Below are 26,977 nucleotides of genomic sequence, written 5' to 3' on the forward strand. Positions count from 1 at the left end.
AGCTGTCCTCTGTAAATTAGTGTAAAAGCAGTGGTGCCCTCAGGGTAGGACCTTGGGGCAGATGCCCAGGGTGTCATTCAGCAAACTGAGCAAGAAGACCCCCCAAACACAGCAGGGCTGGATTGCTGCATTATCGAAATGCCACTATTCAAAGAGAGAAGCCCCCATAAGACAATTGAAGCCAGAATCTAAAATTACCCAGCAGATTACTGTTTTAATAGTTTTCAAATCCCTGCAACAATCTAAAATAGTCTTCCTTCCTTATGGCAGTTTGTAGGAGAGCTGAATCTGACTCTGTATGTAAATACTTCCCAGACTTAATCAATCATGCCTATCCCTTTTTGTGTGTCTTTTCTTTCGTGTGTGTACCAATCCATGCCGTTATCTGTATGATTCATTTCCTTATGGCCCAACCTTCTTGTACAGCTGGGTTCTAGGTAGCTTAATTAAAACAATACACACCAACTCCATAACATCTACAGCTCAATAATAGCACTAATGTATGTTCCTCCTGTGTGTGCTGTAATGCTAAAGAAAATCCTGTTTGTTCTTTTTCAGTAAATTTATTTCAGACCGCGAGAGCAGAAGAAGCCTAACCAACAGCCACTTGGAAAAGAAGAAATGTGATGAATATGTAGGTTATCCTCCTTGCACGAAGAGCCAACCTGATGCCCTCCAAAAGCTGTTGGACTACAACTCCCATAATCCTCGAGCACTGGCCATGCTATCTGGGGCTGTTGGGAGATGAAGTCTAGCAACATCTGGAGGGAACCATGTCTGCTACCCCTGTCCTACAGTTGCACACAGATCTCCTTTGCAAACAAGAAGTTTGCTGTTCACGTCAGTTTGTGGAACAGCTCACCTGCATTTTATTTATTACATTGATATTCTCCCTTAAGGCAGTGTGCACAATTCTCCCCAACCTCAAATGTTACCCTCATAACAACCCTGTGAGGTAGATTAAACTAAAAGATATTGAGTGACCCAAGATCACCCAGTTAGCTTCGTGTGGCTAAGTCAGGGCTTGAACCCGGGTCTTCATGTTCCTAGTCCTAACATTTTACTGCTACACCACACCAAACTCTTTTGAGTTCCACTGAAGTGAATGATTAAGCTTCTTGCTAGAAGAGGTATCTGTAAGTACAGAGTTCTCTTGTCCTGGAGGAAGGATTGTGTGGGATGCCACCACCCATCTCTCCACTGGCAGGAAGTCAGACTTTCATGAGGGTATACCTGGTGGGCAGGGCAACCCCTTCACCAGCTCAGCTTCCTGCCAGCTCCACTGCATGTCACTCTTGTCGGCAGCTCCAGGCAGGAACACCATTTAGGAAGGAATTTTTCTTTGTCTTCATTTGTTTGTCTTTCCTGGATCCTCTTTCCTCCCCCCCCCCCATCTGCTGCTTTTTCGTTTCCTTCTGGCTCCATATATCTCTCCTTTCCCTCTTCCCGGCATCCATTTTCTTTTGGCTCTTTGGGTCTACAGCCCTTGGAAGCCTCTGGACATCCCGGAGAGGGAGAGCTTTGGAAAGGGGTGAAACATGGCAGATGGGGCTTTGCCCAGGAGGAGGTCCAACAGGCCAAGGAGCAATCCCAGGCTGTAGGAACATTTATATATAATATAGCAGGGTTAAATGTTTCCTTATTTAAATTTACACAGCAGCAAGCAGATTGCTGACTCGTTTGAGTCCTTTTAAATAATTATATCTTCTACCTTCCTGCCTTCTTGGTTGTTAATCCCTTTTGTCCCTCTTAAAAGAAAAAAAAAACCTCATTAATCTGAATAACAAAATAAACTAGTTTACTGTCAGATTCATTGAGTACATACTTAGGTTACGAAAGATATAAACTATATATTAGATATTAGTGAGTCCTAAAAAGATTCCCATCAGAGCATTTACTACTTAACACTTATATCAGCAGCAGCCTAACCGACCAACAGACCAAACTGACTGTCACATAGAGGCAGTCCTCTCTTAGAATTTTGGATTTGACTCATATCCCACAGTAGGCAATGCCTCCAAGGCCTTTCCTAAGAGTGTTCCCTTTTCTAGAAGAGTTCAGTTAGAACATCTTGCATGAATGGCAGGTTCCTGGGGCCTCAGTGTGAAATTACGGGTGATATTCAGTCTATTTGATTTCAATGCATCTACTGAATATATGAATGTATGTTCTCTCTGTTACTTTTGTGGCTTTTCAATTACTAATAATTCACCTCTTGCCACTGTACCCAAGTGGGCAAATAATCAAATTATCTGACTCAAGGGAAATGGTCGGGATGAGAAAGTATATTCAGAAAAAAGCATAAGTATATTCAGAAAAATGCTTTTCAAATATGCTGCAAACCATAGGAAGTTTTATTCTTTTCTCTTCTTTTAATTCAACCTGTACAGATTCCAGGCACAACTTCATTGGGAATGTCTGTCTTCAATCTCAGCAATGCCATTATGGGCAGTGGAATATTAGGTCTTGCCTTTGCGTTGGCCAACACAGGAATCCTGCTCTTTACGTAAGTCATCAACATGCAAAAGGCCTTGGGTAAATTTTCACTTTGACACAGACATGATCAATTTGCAGTGAGTGCTAATGTTCATACTCCATTCGTATGCTGTTTTAATAAATGAAATCAGCTATTAAAAACTAAGTGTGCTATTCACATTACAGGTAGGTAGCCGTGTTGGTCTGCCGTAGTCAAAACAAAAAATACTGGAAGGAATTTTTTTATTTTTTTATTTTGTTTTGTGCAATTCACATACAACTCAAAAGGCAGCTGTTTAACATTCAGGCAGCCCAACACACTGGTGTCTAGTTTCTTCTTTTTTCACCTTCAGATTTATTTCTGTAGGAGTAAGGCAGAAGATTGCATAGAATCCCAAGCAATGGCACTTTTTCCTAGGGCTAAAGCATCTCTCAGAGAACAAATGCACTATTAAATGGCATTATTCTTATCTGATTTCTGGGGGTGATGTTCAACTAAGTTTTACTCAGAGCAGACCTATCAAAATTAATGGCCCTGACATGTTCATTAATTTCAATGGATCTACTCTTGAGTAAGCCACCTTGGTTACCTATCCTTAGGGAATTGTGTTTACAGTAGGTGATCATATATTTAAATCACAGCATTGAAAACTAGAGCATTTCAGAGAAATAGTTCTCGTTCTGAGCCAGCGATATTATACCCCATAATATTTTGAATTAAAACATGTAGTAAGTTAGTGCAAAAACGCTTTAATGCTATGAACAACAGAGGCTTCAATTCCTAGCATACTTCTTGAAAGCAAGTCCCATTGGATCCAGTGGGTTAGACTCAACCCGCAAGTGTGATTTGTGGAGGGTTCTACATTTAAGTTTCTCCATTGGAAACATCGGTTCCCTGAATTTAGTGCCTTTAGAGTATGAACCAAACATTTCTTAAACATTGTAAATAATAGGATTTTATCTTTGTGCGGTATCTACTAATCTATACCAGACTTTGACCTATACCTAGGGATGTGCAGCAGATTCAAACAAGTCCCAAGCTGAAGTGGGATGCCTCTGGGGAATTCTGAACTTGTCCGAGGTGAACTGGGATAAAAGTTGTCTAGAGTTGAAGCACACTTTCCAACCCCTCAAAAAAATCCCCCAAACATTGGTGATTTGCAAGCCCACAAAAAGGATTTAAAGAGGTGAAACTCATGATTATGAGCTTACTACAGGCATAGGCAAACTCAGCCCTCCAGATGTTTTGGGACTACAACTCCCATCATCCCTAGCTAACAGGACCAGCGGTCAGGGGTGATGGGAATTGTAGTCTCAAAACATCTGGAGGGCCGAGTTTGCCTATGCCTGGCTTACTATATAAGGAAAATACTTGGGGAGGGATGGGTGGAGCAATGCAAGGGTGGGGAGAGGGAGGAGGTGGGTCTTTGTCATGACTGATAGGTCAACCTTGTAACCAGAGAGAGTTGTTTTTCCCAGACTCTTCCATACCAGTGCACCCTACCTCTACCCTCAAATCAACTTTCAAAGTGCTTAGCACAAAAACCACTGGACCAATCTGTCACAATTTGGCACTCCTTTCTCTCTTCCATCTGCAATTTTCCAAACAGTTGCCCACAAAACACTAGAGGAGATTAAGTTAATCCCCCCCTTTTTTTACAACCCCAAAACTGTAAGGCTGTCCTTGTGGAAAAACCACTGCTGCTGTCCCAGTATTTGGCAGGATGCATCTCCTCATAATGGACTACCATGCAAATTTCATTCAATTCTGCCAGAGAGGGTGGGGAAAACATTTTAGCCGTTTGAACATTTCCCAAAGGCAATCCATCCATAATGTTTGCCTTTGGTCATTGGTAGGTCCCAACTCATCATTTGAGAATTCTTACCTGGATCAAAATATATTTCCTCTATATAAGTTCCAGTATCTTAGCAGCATCTGAAGGAGCAAACCTGAAAAGTTTTAATTGCATATAGGAGTGAATTACTTAAGCTTTAAGTAAGACTTTTGGTGTTAGAAACACAGGTTCTTTCAATCTTCCAGAAGCGCCAAAGAGTGTAAAGGAACATTGCAGTAACTTCACAGTCTTTTTTTTTTAAAAAAAAAAACACCTTTGTGAAGCAGTTTCACAGCTTCCCTGAAAAAAAGATGTCTCCTGTAAACAAGACAGATTTTATAGATTAAAGATGGAGCAGTGCCCACCCTCGAAATACTGTATTTTTTGCTCCATAAGACACACTTTTTCCTCCTTAAAAGTAAAAGGCGTCTTATGGAGCGAATGGTGGTGCCTGGAGCTAAATTGCCCAGGGGCCAAAAGCAGATTGTGCCTTTTATTTTACAAAGAGAAAAGGGGGTGTTGAAAGGACCCCGCTCAGCAGCTGATCAGCAAGAGATCGGGGAGAGAGATAAGAGTCCCAGCTCCCTTTCAGCCCCGCCCTCCTTTGTTGAATGTGCTGCAGAGGGAGGTTGTTTGTTTCCTCAGCGACATGTGACTGACTGATTAGATTATCTGTCTGGAAACAGTAGAAACTGCTCCCTTTCCTTAAGATTTTTCAGAAATGTGAGTTGAACCCCATAAAAATGGGGCTTTTCCTCTTTGCTTTTCCCCCTTTGCAAAAGGAGCTTTGCTTTTCCCCCTTTGCAAAAAAAGCTGCAAAACCTTTAGCTGATCCTCAAAAAAAAAAAAAACCCAGGGCTTTTCCCTTTGCAAAAAAAGCTGCAAAACATTTAGCTGATCCTAAAAAAAAAACAGGGCTTTACCCTTTGCAAAAAAAGCTGCAAAACTTTTAGCTGATCCTCAAAAAAAAAAACCCAGGGCTTTTCCCTTTGCAAAAAAAGCTGCAAAATGTGCAAGCATTGTTGAAATGAATGCGGGCCAGATTAAAATTAATAGTTTACTTCATGGGCAGGAGAGCTTCTACCTGAAATGCACCTTTTGCCACTACATTGTTTTTTAAAAATAAATTCCAGTTGGAGAAATTCAAGAGAGGCCATATATGTGCTACTCAGTACCCAGAGTCATTGTTGGGTATCTAATATTTGTTACAAAGGAACCACAAACTGCTTCACAGTCAAGGATAAATGTATGTTAGGGTTTTGTTTTTTACACTGTAACAAAAAACAACACCAAATCTTTGTTTCCGAGGGAAGCTGTGGCTACATTGCAGTGTATCAAAAGCTGGGTTACTAGAGCTACAGCTGTTTGAATGAAGCTTTTTTTTAAAAAAAAAAAAAAAAACTGAGCTGGGAACCTCAAGAATCTACCCAGAATATCCAAGGTGATTCACACATTTCCAGATCGCATGTGGAATGAAAGAATGAATTGGTTTGGGGGAGGGCAGTAGTGAGGTTAGTCAATGAGGTTGTCCAGAGATAGCAAAATATCCAGCCCTGAACCTGTTCAATAGAAAGAGGAACTCTTTCCTACCAACAACCCCCCCCTCCAGTTCTTGAAGGCAGCCAAGGAGAGTCTTCAGATGTGTTTTCTGCTCTGAAGAAATGTAATGTTTGTGCTGACTATCCCTCATGATACCTGAAGCTCTTTTCGGTGGTTAGTCATGGGGGCGTAGGGTGGGGTAAAGCCAAGCCCCCCATGAATTCAGGAGCATCTCTCCTGGCTGGGGTGAAACTCTAGTAAAAGCTTCCCAGCAGGAGCATCACTGAGGCAGCCTTGAGGTTGAGGCTGTGAGGGCACACTGGTGGCATTGCTAGGCTGGCTCTACCAGTGCCCCTATGCAGCCCCGAGTTCAACACTGCCTCATCCTTGCCAGTGGGTGACAGCAGTGCTATGGGAAGTCCTACTGCCCTCCCATTTACCTACCTCTCTGTTCCTTTCCCCCCTGTTGCCACACTTCCTGAAAACAGCTTGGCTTGCAGGAGAGAGGGAAAGAGTGAGGGGTGAGTTAAGGGGCAGAGAGAGGACTCCTTCCATTCTCTTCCTCTTGTTTTCTCATCCTTTCTGCCTGAGGCTATTTGGATGAGAGGAAAGGGAGAGATTGTGTGAAAAAGGAGAGCAAAAAAGGAGGGAAGGGTCCTTCTTTGCCTTGTGCACGCTTCCCCCCCCCTGTCTTTTCAGCCCCCCAAGCTATACAAAAGCAAACGTAAGGACGGGTCTGACAAGTCATGCCACATTTTTCATGTAACAAATATTTAGCAAGCCAAGAGCAATTCGACCACAGGAAATCACCCTGTGGAACAGAGAGCTGCAGGTGACTCACACAAATGAGCAACACTGCTTTTGAGGGCGAGGAGCTAGTAGCCAGCCTGCTCTTGGACGAAAGACCATGTCAACATCAAGAACAGGGCTCAGATAGATGATGAGGTAAAGGCCTTCACTCGCAATTAGGCAAAAGCCACATTTCATTTGTAGCCCAGTATTCTGAGAAATGGTGGGAGGGAAGTGAGAATAACTTTAGTATTTGCCCAGTTTAACAATAAAAATGACCAAAAGTTGCTGACTGGCCAAAAGAAAAAAGAAAACTCTGGCCTTCTCTTGGACCTTTAAGCAGCAAACAGACCCAGAGCAGGACTGTTGCTGTCACATGTCAGCAGCAGGGCTGGCTCAGGATCCAGCCCCATTTCAAGAGTTTCCACTGGTTACCAGTGGCAGGGATAGCACCAGCTGTTGCCTTTGCCCAGAATCTGGGCCAGGTGCATTGTGCTGCTCCTCACTAGCAAGCTTCCCTGCTGACAGTAGAGCTTCTCTGCTACCCGATGGGAGGGTCCAAGGAACAACTGCGCTCTATCCAGATGCCTTCCAGCATAGCTGATTGGCAGTTTGAATTGCTCTGTTACACAGAATGGAGAGATATCTCTATGCATCAGGCAGATGTGAAATTTACAGCAACAGTGGTCAGTGGAAATGCTGGAAACCCAGTGCTTTTTTTCTTTAAAAAAATGTTTAGGGGTACTCTCATTTTCCTACTCATACTGAAATACTGCCCCTCAATGAGGCCAAACTTAGATTCACAAAATGTTTAGGGGTATGTGTACCCCTGTGTCCCCCCAGAAAAAAAGCAATGTGGAAACCCTAATGTGTGCCCCAGCGCAAAAGAGCCGGAGAAGGGTTTTTAAAAGGTTAAGACAACACTAAATGGCTTTGAACCTGACACGGTCGTTTTCCTGTTCTCCTCAAGTTACCGGTACCTCAGAATGTTATGAATGTAACCTTAAATCTCCAGCTTCCCTCACACTACAGCCCATTCTTATCTGTTCTCACTAATAGGTGCAATGCCATCTAACACTTAACAGGGTAAGAAGCAGCCACCTTTGTGTTGCTAGCAGGAAGTAACAGCCATTTGCTTTGTACACATTTAATATCCCTCAGAATCAGGTGAAGAACATTTTTCTAACTTCAGTACACTGATGCTAAAAATGCTGGAGCTGTTTGAGGGAAGCCTCGTGTGTTGTGAACCAGTTAAATGGTATTATCACTTGCACACTACTTTCCTTTCCATTTGTGGAATAAATAGACATCAATCAACTAAAGAGAATGCTCCATTTGTATTCACAGATGTATTTGCCACAAAATTAGATCTGCGGATTTATTTTTTTTAACAGTGGTTTTTGACAAGTTTGCATTTGTTAGCCCTGGTTCAATATATGAAACATGAGAGCTCTTTGGGTGCTGCAGAGTTTTCTCGGCTCCGCGGTGCATGTTTTGAATTTGCAGAAAGCTAGCGCTGTTCATGTTTTCATACCATTCCCCGGGTTGGTACTGACAGTAGTCAGTCTGTCTCAACCACAACCCGTACAGCAAACAATCTGTTCATGCTGTTTTATTGGAAGCCGTGGAAAATACCAAGTTTATGCATAGCAACCTGCAGCAGCTTTTGAGGGCAAGGAAGGACAGCAGATTAGAAGATTGCTCCCTGTTCCCCTTTTTACTTGCAAAGACCATCCTGGGCTTGCCATGGGGAGCTCAAGACTAGAAACCACATTACTGTTTTGCAGAAACTACGACTCCGGGGCTCTTGAATAAATATCTGTGACTAAGCACGAGTCACCAGACACTTCTTCCTATCCAGTTCAAACACTGGCCACAGCTACTGATGGCTTGAACAGAAACATGATTAGTAGCAGTTATTTAAAGAACTCTTCAGCCATTAGGCAATGTGAAAATTCAGGAAAGACCGTATCATGGCCTGGGTTTTTTTCCTGTCTCATAAGTACAACTTCTTGCAGTTTGGAGATCCAGTACTCGCATAATGTATTGGCCCAAATATAAGCCACACTTTTTTTTTCCAAATTCCGACCGTAAAAAGTTAAAGTGTGGCTTAAATTCGCGACCTTGCAAAAATTGGCTTTTACGATATCGCTGCTGAAACAGACATACGGTAAAAGAGAATGGGTGTGAGTGCCTGCAGAATTTTAAGGGAGCGACATATTTGAGTATTGTCTCCCCCCCCCCGAATTTTAAAGTTGTGGCTTATTTGCAGGTGCGGCCTTATATTCAGGCCAATAGAGTATTATGCTAAGCTATGGTTCACCGTTAGAATGCATGAGCTTCGGGGTCGACATGCTCTCCACCAAGACATTTGTTTGTATAACACAGCCACGGGGAGGAGATCAGAAGCTTTTGCTTCAATGAACAGTGGCTATTTGTTGTGTCTGAACCCAGACAAGCGAAAGTTAAGTAAGGTTTAGGGAAACCATGGTTTATAATCCTGTTTTTCTAAACCATGGTTAACACTAACCACAGTTCTTAGTTTGGATGGGGGGAATACCTACATTCATTTATTCATATGCCTCTTCACAGCCAATAAATATGCAAATCAATGCAATGAAATACAATTACAGATACAAATCACAAACTCGAAGTGTAAAACTGGGTAGACATATGGAGATCAAATAGAGGCTAGCCTGGGAATGGAAGTGAACATTTCCAGTTTCATCTTCCCAGCTGCTCCAGGGGAGGGAAGGGGGAGCATGAAAGCCCGAGGCTAACCTAGGCTTGTTTCTGATATACTAGACCTTGGTTTAGCATTATATCTGAACACAACCATTATCTGGCAGCTACTGGAATCAATTTTGCTAATGGGAGAGGATGTTTTCTTTCTTAGAGAAATTCCGCAGGAATGATGCTTATCCAAAGTGGCCATACAAAGTGGTCTGACGACATCTGACAGATGTGCCAAGGACATTATTCATTTCCTTGATGAATACAAAGGACAATACTTTGAATGGAAATCACTACAAGAACATGCAACTCCCAGCTGTGTCATATATTGAAACATTTTCTTAATAGGACTCTTGTCTATTCAGACTTAATTTATCTTGGTGACTTGCATGAAGGTACTAAATATAGCTGCATTTGTAACTAACCATCACACCGTTTTCATACCATACTCATTTGAAGAGCTTTACACTGCTTGTTCCAATTTATGATACTAATTTATTGAGTGAGACTATTTGGAGAGTCTGGTTTTGGGCATCTGCTGTAGGGCATTAGCCAACACATGAGCAATGCCGTCTGTACCCAGGCCTTAATAAAAGGAGGCCCAACTTTGGCTCATGCCATAATACTTGCAGGACACAAAAGAGCTCTTAGAACAGGGGTCAGCAAACTTTTTCAGCAGGGGGCCGGTCCACTGTCCCTCAGACCTTGTGGGGGGGCGGACTATATTTTTTTTGGGGGGGGGGGATGAACACATTTCTATGCCCCACAAATAACCCAGAGATGCATTTTAAATAAAAGCACACATTCTACTCATGTAAAAACACTCTTGATTCCTGGACCATCTGTGGGCCGGATTTAGAAGGCGATTGGGCCAGATCCGGCCCGCGGGCCTTAGTTTGCCTACCCATGACTTAGAAACCATAGCTTCCATTATATACCCCACACTTTAGTTCCATACAAAATATGGGTGGTGATTTTCCTTATGTATATAAAAATGTACAAAGACGATAAACACCTTCTCTTGCCATTTCGCTGCTGTTATTAGTTTATTATATTTATAAGGTCCCTTATCACACACAAAAATGAACTCGGAGTGACTTGCAGAAACAAACATGAAAAACAAATATAAAAACCAGAATAAAAACATATTAAGCCACAATAATATGCATAAAAGAGCAAATCCAACTCAACACCACCTCATCAGAAATAGGCAGAGAATTAAATGCCAATGGCCAAGTGAATAAAAATGTTTTTCCATGTGTCTTAAAGGGAAGGTGCCACCACCATTAATTATATGGATAAAGAGCTTGGCCAAAACAGTAGCCCTTAATTGAAAATTAAATTTAAAAGTTCTGGCGGCAGTGTAGCTTAGCTACTGTATTGACTTTCTAATTAACACAAGGCTATCCTGTTCTGAGAGCTAAACTGGGGCATAGCTGTCAACTTTTCCCTTTTCTTGCGAGGAATCCTATTCGGAATAAGGGAATTTCCCTTAAAAAAAAGAAAAAGTTGACGGCTATGAACTGGGGCCAGAAAATCTCATAATAATTCTGGTATTAAAATTCCCCAATAAATCCATATTGGGCTCTGGGTTAAACAAGGACGGACAAACGGACAGATAGCACTTCTCAATTCACCCCACACTTCAGGCACAAAATTTTGCGACGAACCTCAATATTTTGGATGTTGCTGAAATTTCTGTAAGCACAAAGACAGCGATTATCCTACTTCTATAACCACCACCACCTCCTTTTGGGGGGGGGTGATGGAGGGGGGGATGATGACACACTACACAGGGTTTGTAACTCTAAATATTTTCTGAATGGATCATGCAGCCAAATTTGCAGGAGACAAATAACCTAAAACTGGTGGAGATACACTATAAAATCTTTGTCAGCCAATTACTTTAGCCACTCAGCAATACTCTAAATAAGCAATTTAATTGGTTTTATACTATACTTCAAGCCAACAACATTCCTTTCTCAGATGGTTTGCTGATGTAAACAGTAATTTAACAGGGCAACTGCACATCCCATGAATGCTCTGCTTTATGAACTTCTGCATAGGCTCTTGCAGGAATGGGGATAACATTTGGAAAGGGTAAAATAATCCCCCCCCCTTTGACTAATGTATTTTTTTTATTAAAAAAAATAGACCCAGTCCTTTGATCACTCCACAGGAAGATGAATGGCGTGTGATTTAGAGCTCTGAGTTCTTCTAAACCAGGCATCTCCAAACTCGGCCTTCCAGATGTTTTGGGACTACAATTCCCATCATCCCCGACCAATGGTCCTGTTAGCTAGGGATGATGGGAGTTGTAGTCCCAAAACATCTGGAGGGCCGAGTTTGGGGGTGCCTGTTCTAAACTATCAATTTTTACAGGAAATATCTTCTGCTAATTGAGAAGTCAGCAGTATTAATTATTTTGCCTCTTAACTCTGGTTAACTCACTTTTTCAACACTTCAGTGACAGAATCAGAAGAATGACAGTATCAGATAAACTTCCAGAATGGACAGGGTTTTTGAATTGCATATGTGAATTGGCAAACAAAAAACAAAACAGGAAACCCATGATGCTCAGGGATATGTATGATGTCTGTTATGATCCTGTCTGGCTCCCTCAGAATCACTGAGTGTAATTCCAGATAGAGGTTGATTGTCGAGTCAGTGTTGCTCATTCGCATAAAATTTCGTGCTGTCCACGCAACATCATTCCCTTCAAAATGCCAGTCCATGCATTTTTACATTTAACCTTTCCTCTTACCATGCAATATCTGTTAAGTAATAACAACCCATTACACATTTGCAAGCACCACTGGCGTGGAAGCCTACTAGCGCTGCAGCCTGTGCTGTGATTATATTTAAATGGGTGGTATCTTTCCCCATATCTCTACTTCCATTTGCTTGTCACCTGAGCACTACCGAGACATTTTGTTTCCAGTGGCTGAAACAATATTTCTACCAAATTCAGTGCTGTACAGGACCTGGCTTATTATATAACAATGTTATATTTTTCTTTCTTGTTTCCCTTTTTTATAGGTTGCTTTTGATTTCAGTGACGTTGCTGTCTATTTATTCAATAAACCTCCTGTTGTTGTGTGCAAAGGAAACAGGTAATTCTTAGGAACGTTGTACAATTCAATAGCAATGAAGGTGACAGGGTGAAGTATGGTATATGGAGAATAAAATAAATGCTTTTGCCCACCCCACTCCCTCCTATCAGTGCTATAATAGTGCAGAAGGGGGGGGGAACCTTAGTAGTGGTCCTGAATACAACAGAAAACATTAAATGCACTTTACTTCACCAGAGAAATTGAAGCCTTCCAGAAGTGTATCAAAGGAAGCAATAATTGAGCCTTCTATTCATGAAGGCAGATACAGACTCAGGTGAGACTGCAGGAAACAGAGCAGAACCAGTTCTTGATGGATTGCATTTTCTGCCTCAAACTCTCCATCCTGTGCTTTAACAAAGTACCAGAAGATGGAGGGTATAAAGACACAGTGTAAATGACAACAGTGCATAAAGGAAGTGCATGTAGTGTCTCGGATTTCCTAAGCTAGATAAAGGAACATTCCTGCTGCTGGTGGCATGTCGACTTAAAAGTGTTCTTATGTATTGGCTAACCCTAAACAAATGTATCCATGGTATGATTGGAGATCCTTCTGCATGCCAAAGGAAGCGAACATTGTTGGAAACTGGAAGGTTCTCTCATTTTCTGCACAGTGTGTTGAACAGCACCTGTTAGGGATCAACAACACGAAAGGGTTGTTTCCTTAATGGCCTGCTTGTGAACTTCCCTGGGGCATCTGGTTGGTCACTGTATGAAACAGGATTCTAGACCAGATGAACCATTGATCAGATCCAGCAGAGCTCTTCTAATGTTAGTTGGTTTATTGTGACCCAAGAGTTGTGTTGTATCATGCTGTTCTATTTTCTTTTTAATATTTTCTTCTCAGATTGTAAGTTTATATCCAAAAATGAATCTTTAAAGAAAGAATTTGAAGTGAAATAAAAAGAAAAGTTTGGTGGTTATACTTTGAGATGTCATAGAGCTCAGTCTGCCTATTTACATGACCTGGCAAAAAAAATATTATGATGATGCAAATGCTATGATTGGGCTTTACAATGCTTGGTGTTCCACTTGTTCCTAGAGCTCTCGATATTCAATTTCCTGCTGTTTCAGATATTTACATTTGCCAAAACGTATTCACGTTAAAGGAGCATACTGAAGTGTTTGAACAGAAGCATTACAAATGTCAAGGGTGTGGAAGCAAGGAGATTTCATTTTGCTTTGAACTCCACCTCTATAAGTGACAACTTCTGACATTTTGAAAATGCATGATAAGCTGGCTGGACTACAGAGATGAACACAGAATTATGAATGGGGTGTGTGTATAGATGAGATTGCGAGAACTGTAAATGACTTGCCATTATTGTATCATATCATGACTCTTTTCCAACTTGGTTTAACCAGGCTGCATGGTTTATGAAAAACTTGGCGAGCAAATCTATGGCACCCCGGGGAAGTTTATTGTTTTTGGATCCACATCTCTTCAGAACACAGGAGGTAAATGCTGTGTGCTTAAAGGTGACCTTTTGGCATTTCCAGTCTCCCTAGTACCACTGTACTCTGCTCAAACTTAATTTCTCGCTGCATTGTAATAAATATGTGTTAAGAAGTATATCTAGTGTTTCTGCTGTCTTGGTTATTTGGATTCACTTTCTGCTCATATGCCTTTGCTCCTTCTTCTGCTAGTTCTAATAAAGAGAGCAGTATGTTTCCAACAATAGATTGAAGTCTAGCAATTCCTTCCCCCCCCCCCTAGTATGGATAATCTTAATGACATCATGTGAGTTTGCCTGCCTAGTTATTCTATTTCTATAGGACTATCCCTGGGTTATATTCACTGCATAGACTGAAGCCCGGAGGCCACTTCAAATGAGACCTTTTGTACTTGGTTATGGTTCCTGACTTGAGTACAAAAAACCCCCACTTATGCTGTGTGTCTCAGTTTCAAATGATGTATTTTGAGTGACTTGTCTCTTTAAAATGCACACAAATAGTAAGTGGGAAAGGATTGGGCCACTTCTGATGCATAGATTAAAGGCATAAGCTACTGACAATACAGGCATGTGTCATTTAGACATCCGTGTGAGATGCACAAACAGAGGGCCGGTTCAGACATAACACATTTCTGGTCCATTGGAAATGGGCAAGCAACCTGAGCATTCCCACATTCCCTTTATTTTCAGTAATATCTGCACTGGGAAGTTTGAGTGCTACCTGCAAGCCAGAATTGCAAACCGCAGCTTGATACTGGTTTGCAATCCTGGCTTGCCGGAAGCAGTTAAAACCATCGTTTCCTCATCCAGGTGACATGGGGATACTGCAATTTAACAGACTAGGCACTCTTCTCTGCAGCTCGGTGGTCAAGAAGAGGAAGAGGGAGCCCCCAATCTCATATCTTGTTCACATGCCAACATACCACAGTTTATTGGACCAGCAATATTAATCTCTGAACCCACCCACAGTGTCTATTTTGTACTTGGGGGTATCATAGCTGAATATACAAAAAGACTCGTTTGAATTGGCCCTGAGGATAGCACAGAGACAAACCAAGCACACGGCAGTGTCTTGGCATCATGACTGATTATGTTCCCTTTCTAACAAGACCTTGTTCTCCCCAGCAATGCTGAGCTATCTCTTCATAGTTAAAAATGAACTACCTGCTGCCATAAAGTTCCTTATGGGAGAAGAAGAAACATTTTCGTAAGTTTAATTTGTGGCTTTGCTGACTGGACTAATTTGTTAGTCGGTCTAAGGCAGGGGTTTATCAAAAGTATTCCATGCTAGAAATGTTATAGGCTGCTGTCATGCTGGTTTTGAATGCTAGGTGTTACATCACACCTTCTTATGGGGTTATTAAAGGCAGAGAAATAAAAAGAAGCAAAATATAATCCTGAAGTTATCTATACTGTGCTGCTTTAGTTGTTTTTTTTTTTTTTGTGTGTGTGTGTGTGTGTGTTTTGAAAACTCTGTAATAATAAACAAAGTATTATTATTCAAGTTCTTGGAAGAAAATGCACCATTGAGATATAATATATCCCAATACTAAACTAAACAGAAAAGGCTATTAGGGAAGTGGCAAACCACTCACAGATATATATTTTCCATGCTAGATTAGCCTTCACCAGCCTGGTGCCCTCCAAAGGTTAGGACTACAATTCCCATCAGACTCCAGCACTGTGCTAAAGAGACAAACTGAGCAGTTGTATTCAACTAACTTTTACTCAAGAGCGAACCTATTATTAGACTTAAGTTAGTCATGGCCATTAATTTCAATGGGTCTACCCTGAATAAACGTTAGCTGAGCATCAGCACCAATTCCTAATACCTGACTGGATGGAGAGCCAGTGTGGTGTAGTGGTTAAGAGTGGCAGACTCGTAATCTGAGGAACCGGGTTCGCGTCCCCGCTCTTCCACGTGCAGCTGCTGGGTTACCTTGGGCTAGTCACACTTCTTTGAAGTCTCTCAGCCCAAATCACCTCACAGAGTGTTTGTTGTGGGGGAGGAAGGGAAAGGAGAATGTTAGCCACTTTGAGACTCCTTCGGGTAGTGAAAAGCGGGATATCAAATCCAAACTCTTCTTCTTCTTCTTGCTCTGCTCAAAAGCAGCAGTCAGAATTTTCCGTAGTGCTCCTTTTGCAAAGTGTAGAGCTTTGGGTAGCCAACATTGTGCTCTCCAGATATTGTTGGACCACAACTCCCACCAGTCCCTGACAGCATAGTCATTTGTCAGGGATGATGGGAGTTGCATCCAACAACATTTGGAGAGCACCCCATTGGCTACCCTGGTACAGAGAAATGAGTTAATGGCAGAGTTTGTACAATCACCCCTCTGCTTCATAGGCTGAGATATCAACAAGCCTTTTGCCCGCACTTGCAGCCCCTTTATTCCTTCCTTCATGAAAACTGGCAAACCTACCAGGAAGTCTTCCATTTGCTACAGTTTCCCATTTCACTCAAACCAGGAAACTATGGTTAACAACTTTATAATATGGATTTGAACTCCAAACCATTGTTTTAATATTCTGTCTTGTTCTGAAGCTGTTGAGTTTCCCAGTTCAGACAAAACAGAAAACCGTAGTTAATAGGAGACTTTCTGATTTGTTTGCTAACTCACACAAAGGAAGGAGCAAAGAGTCCACATATGTGGACTGGGGGTGGGGGGGAGAGATTTGTTCATATCTCAGCTTATCACAATAGACATCATATGCCTAGAAGCAATGACTTTTCATGCAGTGCATGTTGTCTTAGGGCCACAGCACATGTTGTTATTGAAAAATAACTCTCTGCCTGGTTGAGCAAACCTTTCCTGTGTTGACAGCCTGAGGCAGGTCTAATGCCAATTGGCATGGCTTTGCCCTCCACCCCTGGCATTGCTCTTACCACTTGGGCAATCCTTTTCTTAATAACTCCCACGAAAAAGTGATGTTTGCAGACTCCTGTGGCAGAGATTCAAGAAAGGCAACTTCAGATTAATAGCTGTTTACTTATGCCATGTAATACCCGTCCTGGGAAATGGTATCTTTTTGAGCAACTAGTCACTTAATAGGGGCTGGGGGAAATATCGACTCTATAAAAATATGAGAATTCAGGGTTAAAAAAACTGATGCTATCCTGTCACTTTTGAAAATGTTTTACAGGGCCTGGTATGTGGATGGGAGGCTTCTTGTCGTAACGGTGACATTCTGTATAATCCTTCCCTTGTGTCTTCTTAAAAATTTAGGTAAGGAGAGATACCTTCTTTAGTTTGAAGTATGGTTCTTAGACTTAATATTCAGGGTGTATTCCAATCATGGAAGGACACATTCTATTTCAAGCATATTCTTTAGCTCCAGAATAGACTATGCACAGGGAACCTTATAATATAAGAAGCCTAAGGTACAATTTGGTACTGTCTGAATACATCTGGCTGTCTGAACCTGAGACAAAATAATGTCTTCGCTTGGTATTTTCTATTTCTGAACACTGATTATGGCCAAAAAAAGATTTCTTCCCCCCTGAGGCAATGTAAATAATGCTGGCTAGTGTCTCTCCCTCCTTCTCTCTCGCTCTTTTAAAAATACTGTTAACATATATTTTGTTCCTAAAATAAGGGAAGGTTCTTTTAAACATCACCTTTAAGAAAAGGTGAGCAATTCTACATAAAGCACAGACTAGTAAACACCTCGGGACATTCATTAGTCTGAGATATTTTTAATTGACTTTGACACTCACCAAACCTGGCTCCAGAACCCTCTTTCCACAGTTTCGCTTTTTGCCAACCCTTCACTCCTTGATCTGTACGAGGCCTGAGCAATTCAGCTTTTAGCTGCCTGTTGCTGCCATGTCTCCAGACAACCTTTCCTTCTCTAGAAGCCAAACTAGTGCACTGAAAAATACCATTTTTTCATGGTATAATACATGTTATTTAACTGGATTTCTCCCTATAGACTTTTCACTGTGCATTTGAAGACAGGATAAGAATGTGACAACAAAACTGTCTTTCGCAGTCGAGAACCCTCTGCAATTCCACTTGATGTTTGCTCCTTAATGAATCATCTTTCCTCCTGGAAAGATTGAATTGTTTGAGCCAGGATTCCAAAAATATAAAGATATGCTATCAGAACCGTTGGTGTTACTCCTGCTTCAACATGGAGAAGCATTGTTTCCTTTTGAGTGACACATATGGTTGCCAAAAATAAAAATCCAAATGAAAAGTTAACTAACAGTGCAATCCTAACCATGTCTACTCTGAATTCAGTGGTAAATGGAGTTAGGTTTACAGCAATAATAATTAATGTATATAAGTGCCTTTCGGTGGCACCCCTTACACACACACACACACATCCCTGCCATGTCACCCTGCTCCTGGTTATGTAACTATAAATCAACTAAATAACAAGCAATTTGGTCAGCTGGTGGTGCTAAGCTTCTGCCACCCATATAGCTGCTGTTTACTAAGAAGTAGAGAAGAGGTGAGGTGGAGGGGAACTTGTTCCATTACAAATGTACAGCAAGAACCAATCTGATGCTCTCATCAGTGTGTTTGCACCATGCTGACTTCATTGCTGCCTCTTCCTCTACCTCCTGGTAAGCACAGGCAACATGGGTGACAGATGGTCAGGTGAGCTCCCCTGCCAGCTTCTCCTGGCTTTGTCTGAAAGCCAGTGTCTTTGAAAGGTATTTGTAACAAAAGTGGCATAGGTATTCCCCGCATGTTGTTGGAATATGTTCCATATTATTCACCAGAACTTAAAACATTTAACCTGTTAGTAGTTAAATAAATGTGAATGAGTTGCTGGATAAGTTTTCCTTTTTATTTTATCTCAGGGTATCTCGGCTACACAAGTGGATTTTCCCTGACTTGCATGGTATTTTTTCTCATAGTGGTAAGTTTTTCTTGGTGTTTCGGTTAGAATGAAATTATTAACTTCCAGCGTCAAGCCATTTGTTTTGGATATTTTTTCCAATGGTGGTCCTTTATCCCAGGTTGTATACAAGAAATTTGAAGTTCCTTGCCGTCTGGATGAGAAAAATGCCACCGCGCCTCTGTCTCCAAACTCTAGCATTGCCTATGTGGATATGTGCCAACCCAAGTATGTCACCGTTAATTCCAAGGTATGTTTCTTTCCACACCATTTTGTCATTTTGCCCTACATGCCAGCAGCTAGACTGTGCAAGAAATCCTATACAAATGTAAGTTTTCCAGCCAGAACAAATTACATTTTTACCTAGGTTTTGTTTGCAAGGTTGAAGAGTTCAAAGAACTGGGGAAATTTCTGACAATAATTCTGGACAGCAGATTGCAAAGGAAAATAGGTGGTGAGGTTGATCAGACATAAGGGGGCTATAAGGACAGTACAGGTACAAACAGTCTTACCTGCAGCGATTCTGCAGATTCAGCATTTCAGGTTTACATTGAACATTGATAAAACATTGAATTCCATGCCTTGAGAGGTTGTGGAACATCCTTTGGAGGTTTTCAAGGAAGGGGTCAAAATAAATCTTCAGAGTATTTTTGAGATCTTTTTCTGCCATGCCATACTTTTTATTGCCAAGTCAAGGTTTGGTGTAGTGTGAATTTCAAACCGGGATTCATGGTTAAGCTCTCTTCTCATTAACCGCAAGCCTCTCTGAGAGCTTGCATGTTTGCATGGCCCAGTAAGCCATAGTTTGCCTTAGGATGTCATGTGAATGGCGCCATAGTAGTATTCAAGAAGAGAAGTGAAATGGCAGCAGGAAAATAAAAGTGTAGCACCTGCAAAAGGTAGGCAATTTCAATATTTTTGTAGAAAGGCAGTATATTAAGTGCTGCGCAAATATTAAATAACAAAACAGTCCTTGCCCGCAGGCTTGCAATCTAAAAGGCCAAACAGAAAAAGGAAATTATGAGGGAGGAAGAAGGAAAACAAGCAAACACAGACTTCAGCTCCTAAAAGTTTCACCGTTGCTCTTACAATGGCAGGCTTGAATAGAAACAGTTTAGGGAGAAGGGCCAAATGGCAGCTGGTCTCAAAGCTGAGCTGATGGGGTGCTCCATATCTCACTCTGCTCCAGGCAGGCCGATCTCCTGTTGACAGGTGACATTTGAGGGAGAGGAGGAGCCAAACAACAGCTGGTCTCTTCACCAAGCCAATGGAGAGAGCCCTGCTGTCCCATCCCTCTCCTCTGCTGCAGCCAATCAGATGTAATAATCATATTAGCAGCAGCACCAACACTATAGTTTCCCTTGTATTCAAACATCATTGTATATGCTTGTTATTTAACAGGTGTTCCCAGTCCCATGAAAGCCATGTTTCTCTAGGCAGAGCTCCTAAGGTTTCAAATCATGTAGGTTGGATCCAAAGGTTTCCATCCACAAACAGAAAGACACCTTTCATCAGAGCAATGGATTCCATCCCATTTCATGGGACTTTGCTGGTCATTGCACTGCAGCACTAGGCACTGCTTCACATGGTATGCAACTGTAAAAGGCACAGGCACCCTGCCAGAGCAAAACGTTGACAATCCCAGTTGAAGAGCGCAGAAAATTCAAACTTGCATATTGGAAACGATGACGATTTTCTTAATGACATTTGGAGGGACTACGTCTCTCCCTCCTGACTCATAGTTTTGTTTTTGTTTTTCAAACAGACCGTGTACGCTTTGCCTACCATTACATTTGCATTTGTCTGCCATCCCTCGGTCCTTCCAATCTACTGTGAACTTAAAGAGTAAGAGAGAAATCATTGTTTTGTTATTAAAGTGAACTGCTTTGTCTGTAGAACGTTAGTACTGAGTTCCACTCTGCATTGCTAAGAGAAAAGAACTTTAATTTGAGAAAAGCAGCAGGACCTGCTCATCATCTAGGAAGACTTGGCTCACCCAGGGGGTTTGAGGGTGGCAACGTAACAAATATGAGGCTCTCCTTAGATCTACACAGCTGTTAGCAGAGACACAAACAGTGTGAACAATCACTTCATACAAGGCAATGCCAGAGTGCAGCCAATAACTGGTGTCTGTCTCAAAGGCAGCTATATCTGGTACAGGAGGTAGCAGCATTGTCAATGTTATTTTCTGGCTTCCATTTTCAAAAAGAAAGAAGAATCGCTGCCAACACAGTGCTACTTACAAAAGCATTTGGAAGGCAAAAGTTTGCTGAATTCTGAGATTAGCTGGGGCCTCCTCTGTTTTGTGAATGCATGGACCATATAAAAACTCCTTACCCTTACATAGATTTCAGGATCATTTCAAAATGCTGGTGCTCTAGGAATCTCCAGCTAAAGCTGGTAACTCTGTAATTGCACAATGTTCCTATGATGGATGCATTTATACAAAGATAGTGGACTCTTCACAGGAACTGCTTAACTGAGGCAGACTAATAAGTCATCTAGTATGGTGGTCTGTACAGTGGCTGGCAGCCCTGCCCTGAACTGCTATTTCCTAGAAACCAAAAGTGTTAGTTATCTCTAAAACAAGAAGAGTTAGTTATTGAACCTAGCACCTTATACAAGCAAACCACATCAACCTTTCCTTACTGGATTGGACTTGATACTCTGTTGGAATCTCTGTAGCAGAGAGGGGGGAAATTCCACTCCCCACCCAGGAATTAAGGGCTCCCTAAATTAATCAGAGATCCATTTTGTTTTCCTGGTCTTCGCTAAACTTTAAAAATCACAATGCCACCGTTATCTCTTTTTACCTTAATTGTGTGGGCTTCAAACCTTAATTGTTGTGTTTGTTTTTAAGTAAAAGGGTCATGTTTCCGTAAAGGTAAAAGGACCCCTGACCATTAGGTCCAGTCGTGTCCGACTCTGGGGTTGCGGCGCTCATCTCGTGTTAATGGCCGAGGGAGCCGGCATACAGCTTCCGGGTCATGTGGCCAGCATGACAAAGCCGCTTCTGGCAAACCAGAGCAGTGCACAGAAACGACGTTTACTTTCCCACAGGAGCAGTACCTATTTATCTACTTGCACTTTGACGTGCTTTCGAACTGCTAGGTGGGCAGGAGCAGGGACCGAACAACGGGAGCTCACCCCATCGCGGGGATTCGAACCGCCAACCTTCTGATCCGCAAGCCCTAGGCTCTGTGGTTTAATGCACAGTGCCACCCGCGTCCCTGTTCCTTACATATAGGGAAAGCCACCTATAAACCAGCCCTTTAATCGTTACCATCTCAAGAAGATGGGCAATGAAGTGGTATGGTGTGGACAGTTGTTTACCCCCAAACCATTCCCCTACAGTGCTCCTCCTTGAGATCTCAACAGTCTTCAGACTTGTTCCTGTTAAGTGGCATACATTCAAGTATAATATCAATTATTCCCTAACTTCCCCCCGTTGCCCCATCTTTTTTTTGCAGTCGTTCGCAGAAGAAAATGCAGATGGTTTCGAGAATCTCTTTCTTCGCCATGTTTGTCATGTACTTCTTGACTGCTATTTTTGGCTATTTGACATTTTATGGTAAGTGACTTATTTTTGGCTACTCACCTCTTGTGCTTTCAGTACATTTAGAGAAAAAGAAACTAAAAGGTGTGTTTGTTTGTTTGTTTGTTTGTTTCTGTCTGTTTTCTGAATTTTGTAAATGGTTGAGGTGCTGCTTTCTTGTTTCCTCACTGTGCACAGAAGGTAACGTGAAAATTAGGGTATCCTCTGCTTGTTTGAAAGTAGCATTTCCTTGGCCCTTGACATCATACTTGCATTCCCAAGTGTTCGGGGAAGTACACAAACCAGAGCACTGCCCCCAGTCACTTCAATCTTAGGAGGAGGGGGGGAACATCTGCCCAGGCCCACTGGGTAGGGGTGGAGCAGTTATGCTAGCTTCCTAGCTGGACACTTGTTCTTGCTTAACAAGAAGAAAAAGGAATGAGAGGTCAGTGCAGTGCAGTGCAGATGCATCATCAGAAGTGCCAGATGGGACCTGTCAGTGCATTTGCACATCACTGATCTCCTTGCAACCTCACCCCTCTCCCTTCTGGTAAGCAACAGTGGCCCACCTGCGAGGAAGCAAGTGTAGCACCTCTACTTCACCTGACGATCTGCTTCTTCCCCACCCCCCACCCCCAGCCAATTATATGAAAGGAGCAGGGAAAACTACTATTCATACTTTAGCTTCAGGTTCTTTCTTGAGTGGGTAGGAGGGAAAGTGGGGTGACCTGGGACAGTAAGGGGAGGAAAATATGTAGTAGGGAAAGTCGAGTGTCACAGGAGTCAAAGGAGAGAGAGTAGGGGAGAAAATGAAGAGAGAGAGAGAGAGAGAGAGAGAAGACGTGCACACACAACACACATCAGATCTAGTGAAATTAGATCCTCTTGAAATTGCATCATACTTTCATGTGTTCTTTCTCCCCTCTCCCCAAAGGTCCACAGCACTCTCAACACTCCAATTTTGCCCCCAAGTACAAAAGCCCCTGGTGATCCATGGACATCAGAATAATCTCATAACGTTCCATTAATTTGAATACAGTGGTACCTAGGGTTACAGGCGCTTCAGGTTACAGGCTCCGCTAACCCAGAAATAGTACCTCGGGTTAAGAACTTTGCTTCAGGATGAGAACAGAAATCGCATGGCAGCAGCGCGGCGGCAGCAGGAGGCCCCATTAACTAAAGTGGTACCTCAGGTTAAGAACAGTTTCAGGTTCAGAACGGACCTCCAGAACAAATTAAGTTCTTAACCCGAGGTACCACTGTACAGCGAGTGAAAACAGCTGTATTTACAAATAAAATGACTGTTTAAATTGTCCTAATATCCCAAGTTAAAATAATTTCATAAATTTATTTGTAAAATGTCACTCTTTTTTGCATCGTTTGCACTTGCAACCTGTTTGATTTAAACAGGGACTAACTGAAACAAATGCTCCGAGTATTTGGGTTCTTTCCCTCTCGCTTCCTCGCTGTGTTCAGGCCCAGACAGATTTGTGGCTCACATCCAAACTGGACATTATCACAACTGGGAACTGAGCTCCACTGAAATGAATGGGACTTACTCTCTGGCAAGTGTACATCAGGTTTCAGGGCGAATTTGATCTTTGCGGTTCACTGGGGCATGAGTTAAAACGCTGTTTTCGATCCAGCCTACTTCACTGCCATCCCTGTTGCCTGCAGATTAATCACATGTTGTTTGAGGTGGCTCTTGCCAAGTGACAGCCTCTATGAATTAATTGCTTAATTGCTGGAACAGTTCTCTCTTTGTCTTCCCTGCAGAAACCGTGTCGTCAGATCTGCTTCACAAGTATCAGAATAAAGATGACATCCTCATCTTGACGGTCCGTGTTGCTGTCATAGCTGCAGTCATCCTCACAGTCCCAGTGTTATTTTTCACTGTAAGTCTGAGGCTCCTGTTAACTTGGAGATGTCTTACCATTTCCTTACTATATCAAATTGCTGCATAGATTCATTTAGATTTGGTCCTGCTGACGGTGGCCTACAGTTTAAAATCAATCCCCCCCACCCCCTGAAAAAGTGCAAGTAAACAGTGTCATGAAGTCCTGAGCCACCCCAGAGCCAATGGTCTTGGCACGGATGTTGAAGTCTCCCATAACCAGCAGTCTTAGAGTCCTCAACACCACCTCCAAGACCAGCTCTGTTAGCTCAGGCAGGGAGACTGCTGGGCAGTGAGGCAGGAGATAAACTAGCAGAATCTGTCCTGATTGCCCGCAAATGGCTCAGAACCGCCTCTCCCCATTTGAACTGACCTGGACCCTGCAACCATCATCTGAAGCCCTTCTTTGTGTGCCTCCTCCATGAGATGTCAGGAGGGTGGCAACACGAGAACGGGTCTTTTCTTCAGTGGCTCCCTGTTTGTGGAATGCTCTCCCCAGGGAGGCTTGCCTGTCACTTTTGTTACATAACTTTAGGTGTCAGGCAGAAACATTCACCTTCTCACAGGGCAATCCGTGGCCTTTTAAACTGGTGTGTGTGTGTGTGTGTGTGTATTGCTTTTGTTTGCTATTATTCTTTCTATTGTTGTGTTTTTATATTGTAAGCTTCCCTGTGATCTTTGGGTAAAGGGCAGCATAGAAATTTAATTTAAAAAGCAAATAGGTAAATGAATTCAGGATAGTGCCTGTGAATTCCTAAGTGGGCACTATCCCATTCCACAGTATGGGCTCTGTTAGCCAGCAGAAGGCAGAAATGTGACATATCTTGGTGCAGGAAAATGTTCATCCTTTGCTGTTGTGAGGCTGATTTGCTAAGCTCTATGAGAAGAAGAATGAAGTTCATCCTGGCAGAAATGTAATTAATTTTGACACTAGAACAAATAATGTTAACATAAAAAACCTGCAGCTGTAATAAATAGCATCTGGTGGAAATGCAGATAATATGCCCCCCTCTCTCTCATGCCCACAAACACATTACCATGTCTAACAGTGCAATCCTAACCAGGTTTTCTCAGAAGTAAATACTGTCGAATTCAAAAGAGTTTACTCCCAAGTAAGTGGTGTTAGGATTGCAGCCTAAGTGCTCTAGAATGAATTTGGAGTCAAGCAAATCTAAGTGCATTATACAAGACCATGGAGGGACTTAGTAAGGGAAATTATGCAAATTTTGACTGCAATAGCTCTTTTTTTTCTCCTTTGCAGGTGCGTTCTTCTATATTTGAGCTTACTAGAAAAACCAAATTTCACTTGTGCCGTCACGTTGTGGTTACGGTGATCCTTCTGGCGATCATTAACTTGTTAGTTATTTTCATACCTTCCATGAAGGATATTTTTGGAGTTGTAGGTACAGTATTCAAATTATATTTGATTAAGAAATGCCTTTTGTTGTGGGTCACATCAACTTGTCTGTTATAACAAAATCTATGTGCTTGATTTGTCACAGGGGTAACTTCTGCCAATATGCTGATTTTTATTCTCCCATCATCACTTTATTTAAAAATCACCCACCAAGATGGATCAAAACTGATTCAGAGGATTTGGGTAAGTTTCAGAGATTAGGAGCTATTTCAAGCTTTGTCCCAGTAGCCATCCATAAACTAAGTCTGAAACTGTAGTCCTCCAAGAGCATAAAATATTTCTGCTTGGCTTTGATGAACATTCTCATTTGGTTAACCTGTTTATGAAAATAAGTTCTGCTAGCTGAACTACTTTCCCCTTTTGGTTCCAGGCCTCCCTCTTTTTGGCATTAGGAGTAATGTTTTCCCTGGTGAGCATTCCTCTCGTCATCTATGACTGGGTGTATTCAGGAGACACAGCTGAAGGCCACTGAAGTTAATGGGACATTAAGAAGAATACATTTCCATTTTGCTACTCACACCAAAATCATTATCATCCCATTTTGTTAATACCCCCATCCACTCTTTGTGAGTATCCTTCATGAACTCAAAACAATGGAATACCAGTAGGATGCAATGTTCTACTGTGGGTTGCAGCCAACTGAGTATTACGCAAGAGTAGTCCCACTGAAATTAATGGATGCAAGTCAGTCATGCCCATTGATTTCAGTTGGTCTACTCTGAATAGGACTAACATTGGTTACAACCCAATCATTTTATGTTACCTTATTTTAAATGTTATCCTTCATGTTCCCACAAGCTACTGGATCAGTATTAAGTTTATGGTGGCGGTCAGTACCATTTTGCATACTCATAGATTTGTCCATTGGCCATTGGTGTTCTGTGTGTGGTAACTGACACTAAAATAATTGAGGTTATATACTTGCAAATTAATATATCAATGTGTTTTAAACTACAATCAGTTAACCAGCCTTGATCAAACTAGAGCGCACTTCCTGGAGATAAGTTTACCTCTACCTGATTGTTCTTGTCCAGCGGTGTGCTTAGTGGATAGATAATCTACCATTAGGTTACATATGTATGTAATCTATAGGGTCTTTGGTATCCGTGAACAAAGCCTGTACAGTCGTACCTCTGGTTAAGTACTTAATTCGTTCTGGAGGTCCATTCTTAACCTGAAGATGTTCTTAACCTGAAGCACCACTTTAGCTAATGGGACCTCCCGCTGTCGCTGTGCTGCCAAAGCATGATTTCTGTTCTTATCCTGAAGCAAAGTCCTTAACCTGAAGAGTTATTTCTGGGTTAGCGGAGTTCTTAACCTGAAGCATATGTAACCTGAGGTACCA

At 42.0% G+C, this 26,977-nt stretch overlaps 1 protein-coding gene across 1 annotated transcript in view; it reads left to right on the plus strand.

Annotated features, from left to right (window-relative positions):
* SLC38A1 (solute carrier family 38 member 1) overlaps nucleotides 1-26,749 on the plus strand; it is a 40,317-nt gene extending 13,568 nt beyond the window's left edge. The window contains exons 3-16 of the mRNA XM_033161572.1: nucleotides 559-634; nucleotides 2,391-2,506; nucleotides 12,411-12,484; nucleotides 13,847-13,939; nucleotides 15,061-15,142; nucleotides 17,080-17,162; nucleotides 18,749-18,807; nucleotides 18,908-19,036; nucleotides 20,552-20,631; nucleotides 22,257-22,357; nucleotides 24,098-24,216; nucleotides 25,477-25,618; nucleotides 25,718-25,815; nucleotides 26,003-26,749. Coding sequence (XP_033017463.1) covers nucleotides 559-634; nucleotides 2,391-2,506; nucleotides 12,411-12,484; nucleotides 13,847-13,939; nucleotides 15,061-15,142; nucleotides 17,080-17,162; nucleotides 18,749-18,807; nucleotides 18,908-19,036; nucleotides 20,552-20,631; nucleotides 22,257-22,357; nucleotides 24,098-24,216; nucleotides 25,477-25,618; nucleotides 25,718-25,815; nucleotides 26,003-26,104 — 1,354 coding nt within the window. The 3' untranslated portion in view covers nucleotides 26,105-26,749. The remainder of the gene's footprint in view (nucleotides 1-558; nucleotides 635-2,390; nucleotides 2,507-12,410; nucleotides 12,485-13,846; nucleotides 13,940-15,060; nucleotides 15,143-17,079; nucleotides 17,163-18,748; nucleotides 18,808-18,907; nucleotides 19,037-20,551; nucleotides 20,632-22,256; nucleotides 22,358-24,097; nucleotides 24,217-25,476; nucleotides 25,619-25,717; nucleotides 25,816-26,002) is intronic.
* Nucleotides 26,750-26,977: the final 228 nt, after the last annotated feature.

This window comes from Lacerta agilis, chromosome 10 (assembly GCF_009819535.1).
Source record: "Lacerta agilis isolate rLacAgi1 chromosome 10, rLacAgi1.pri, whole genome shotgun sequence".
Taxonomy (NCBI): Eukaryota; Metazoa; Chordata; class Lepidosauria; order Squamata; family Lacertidae; genus Lacerta; species Lacerta agilis.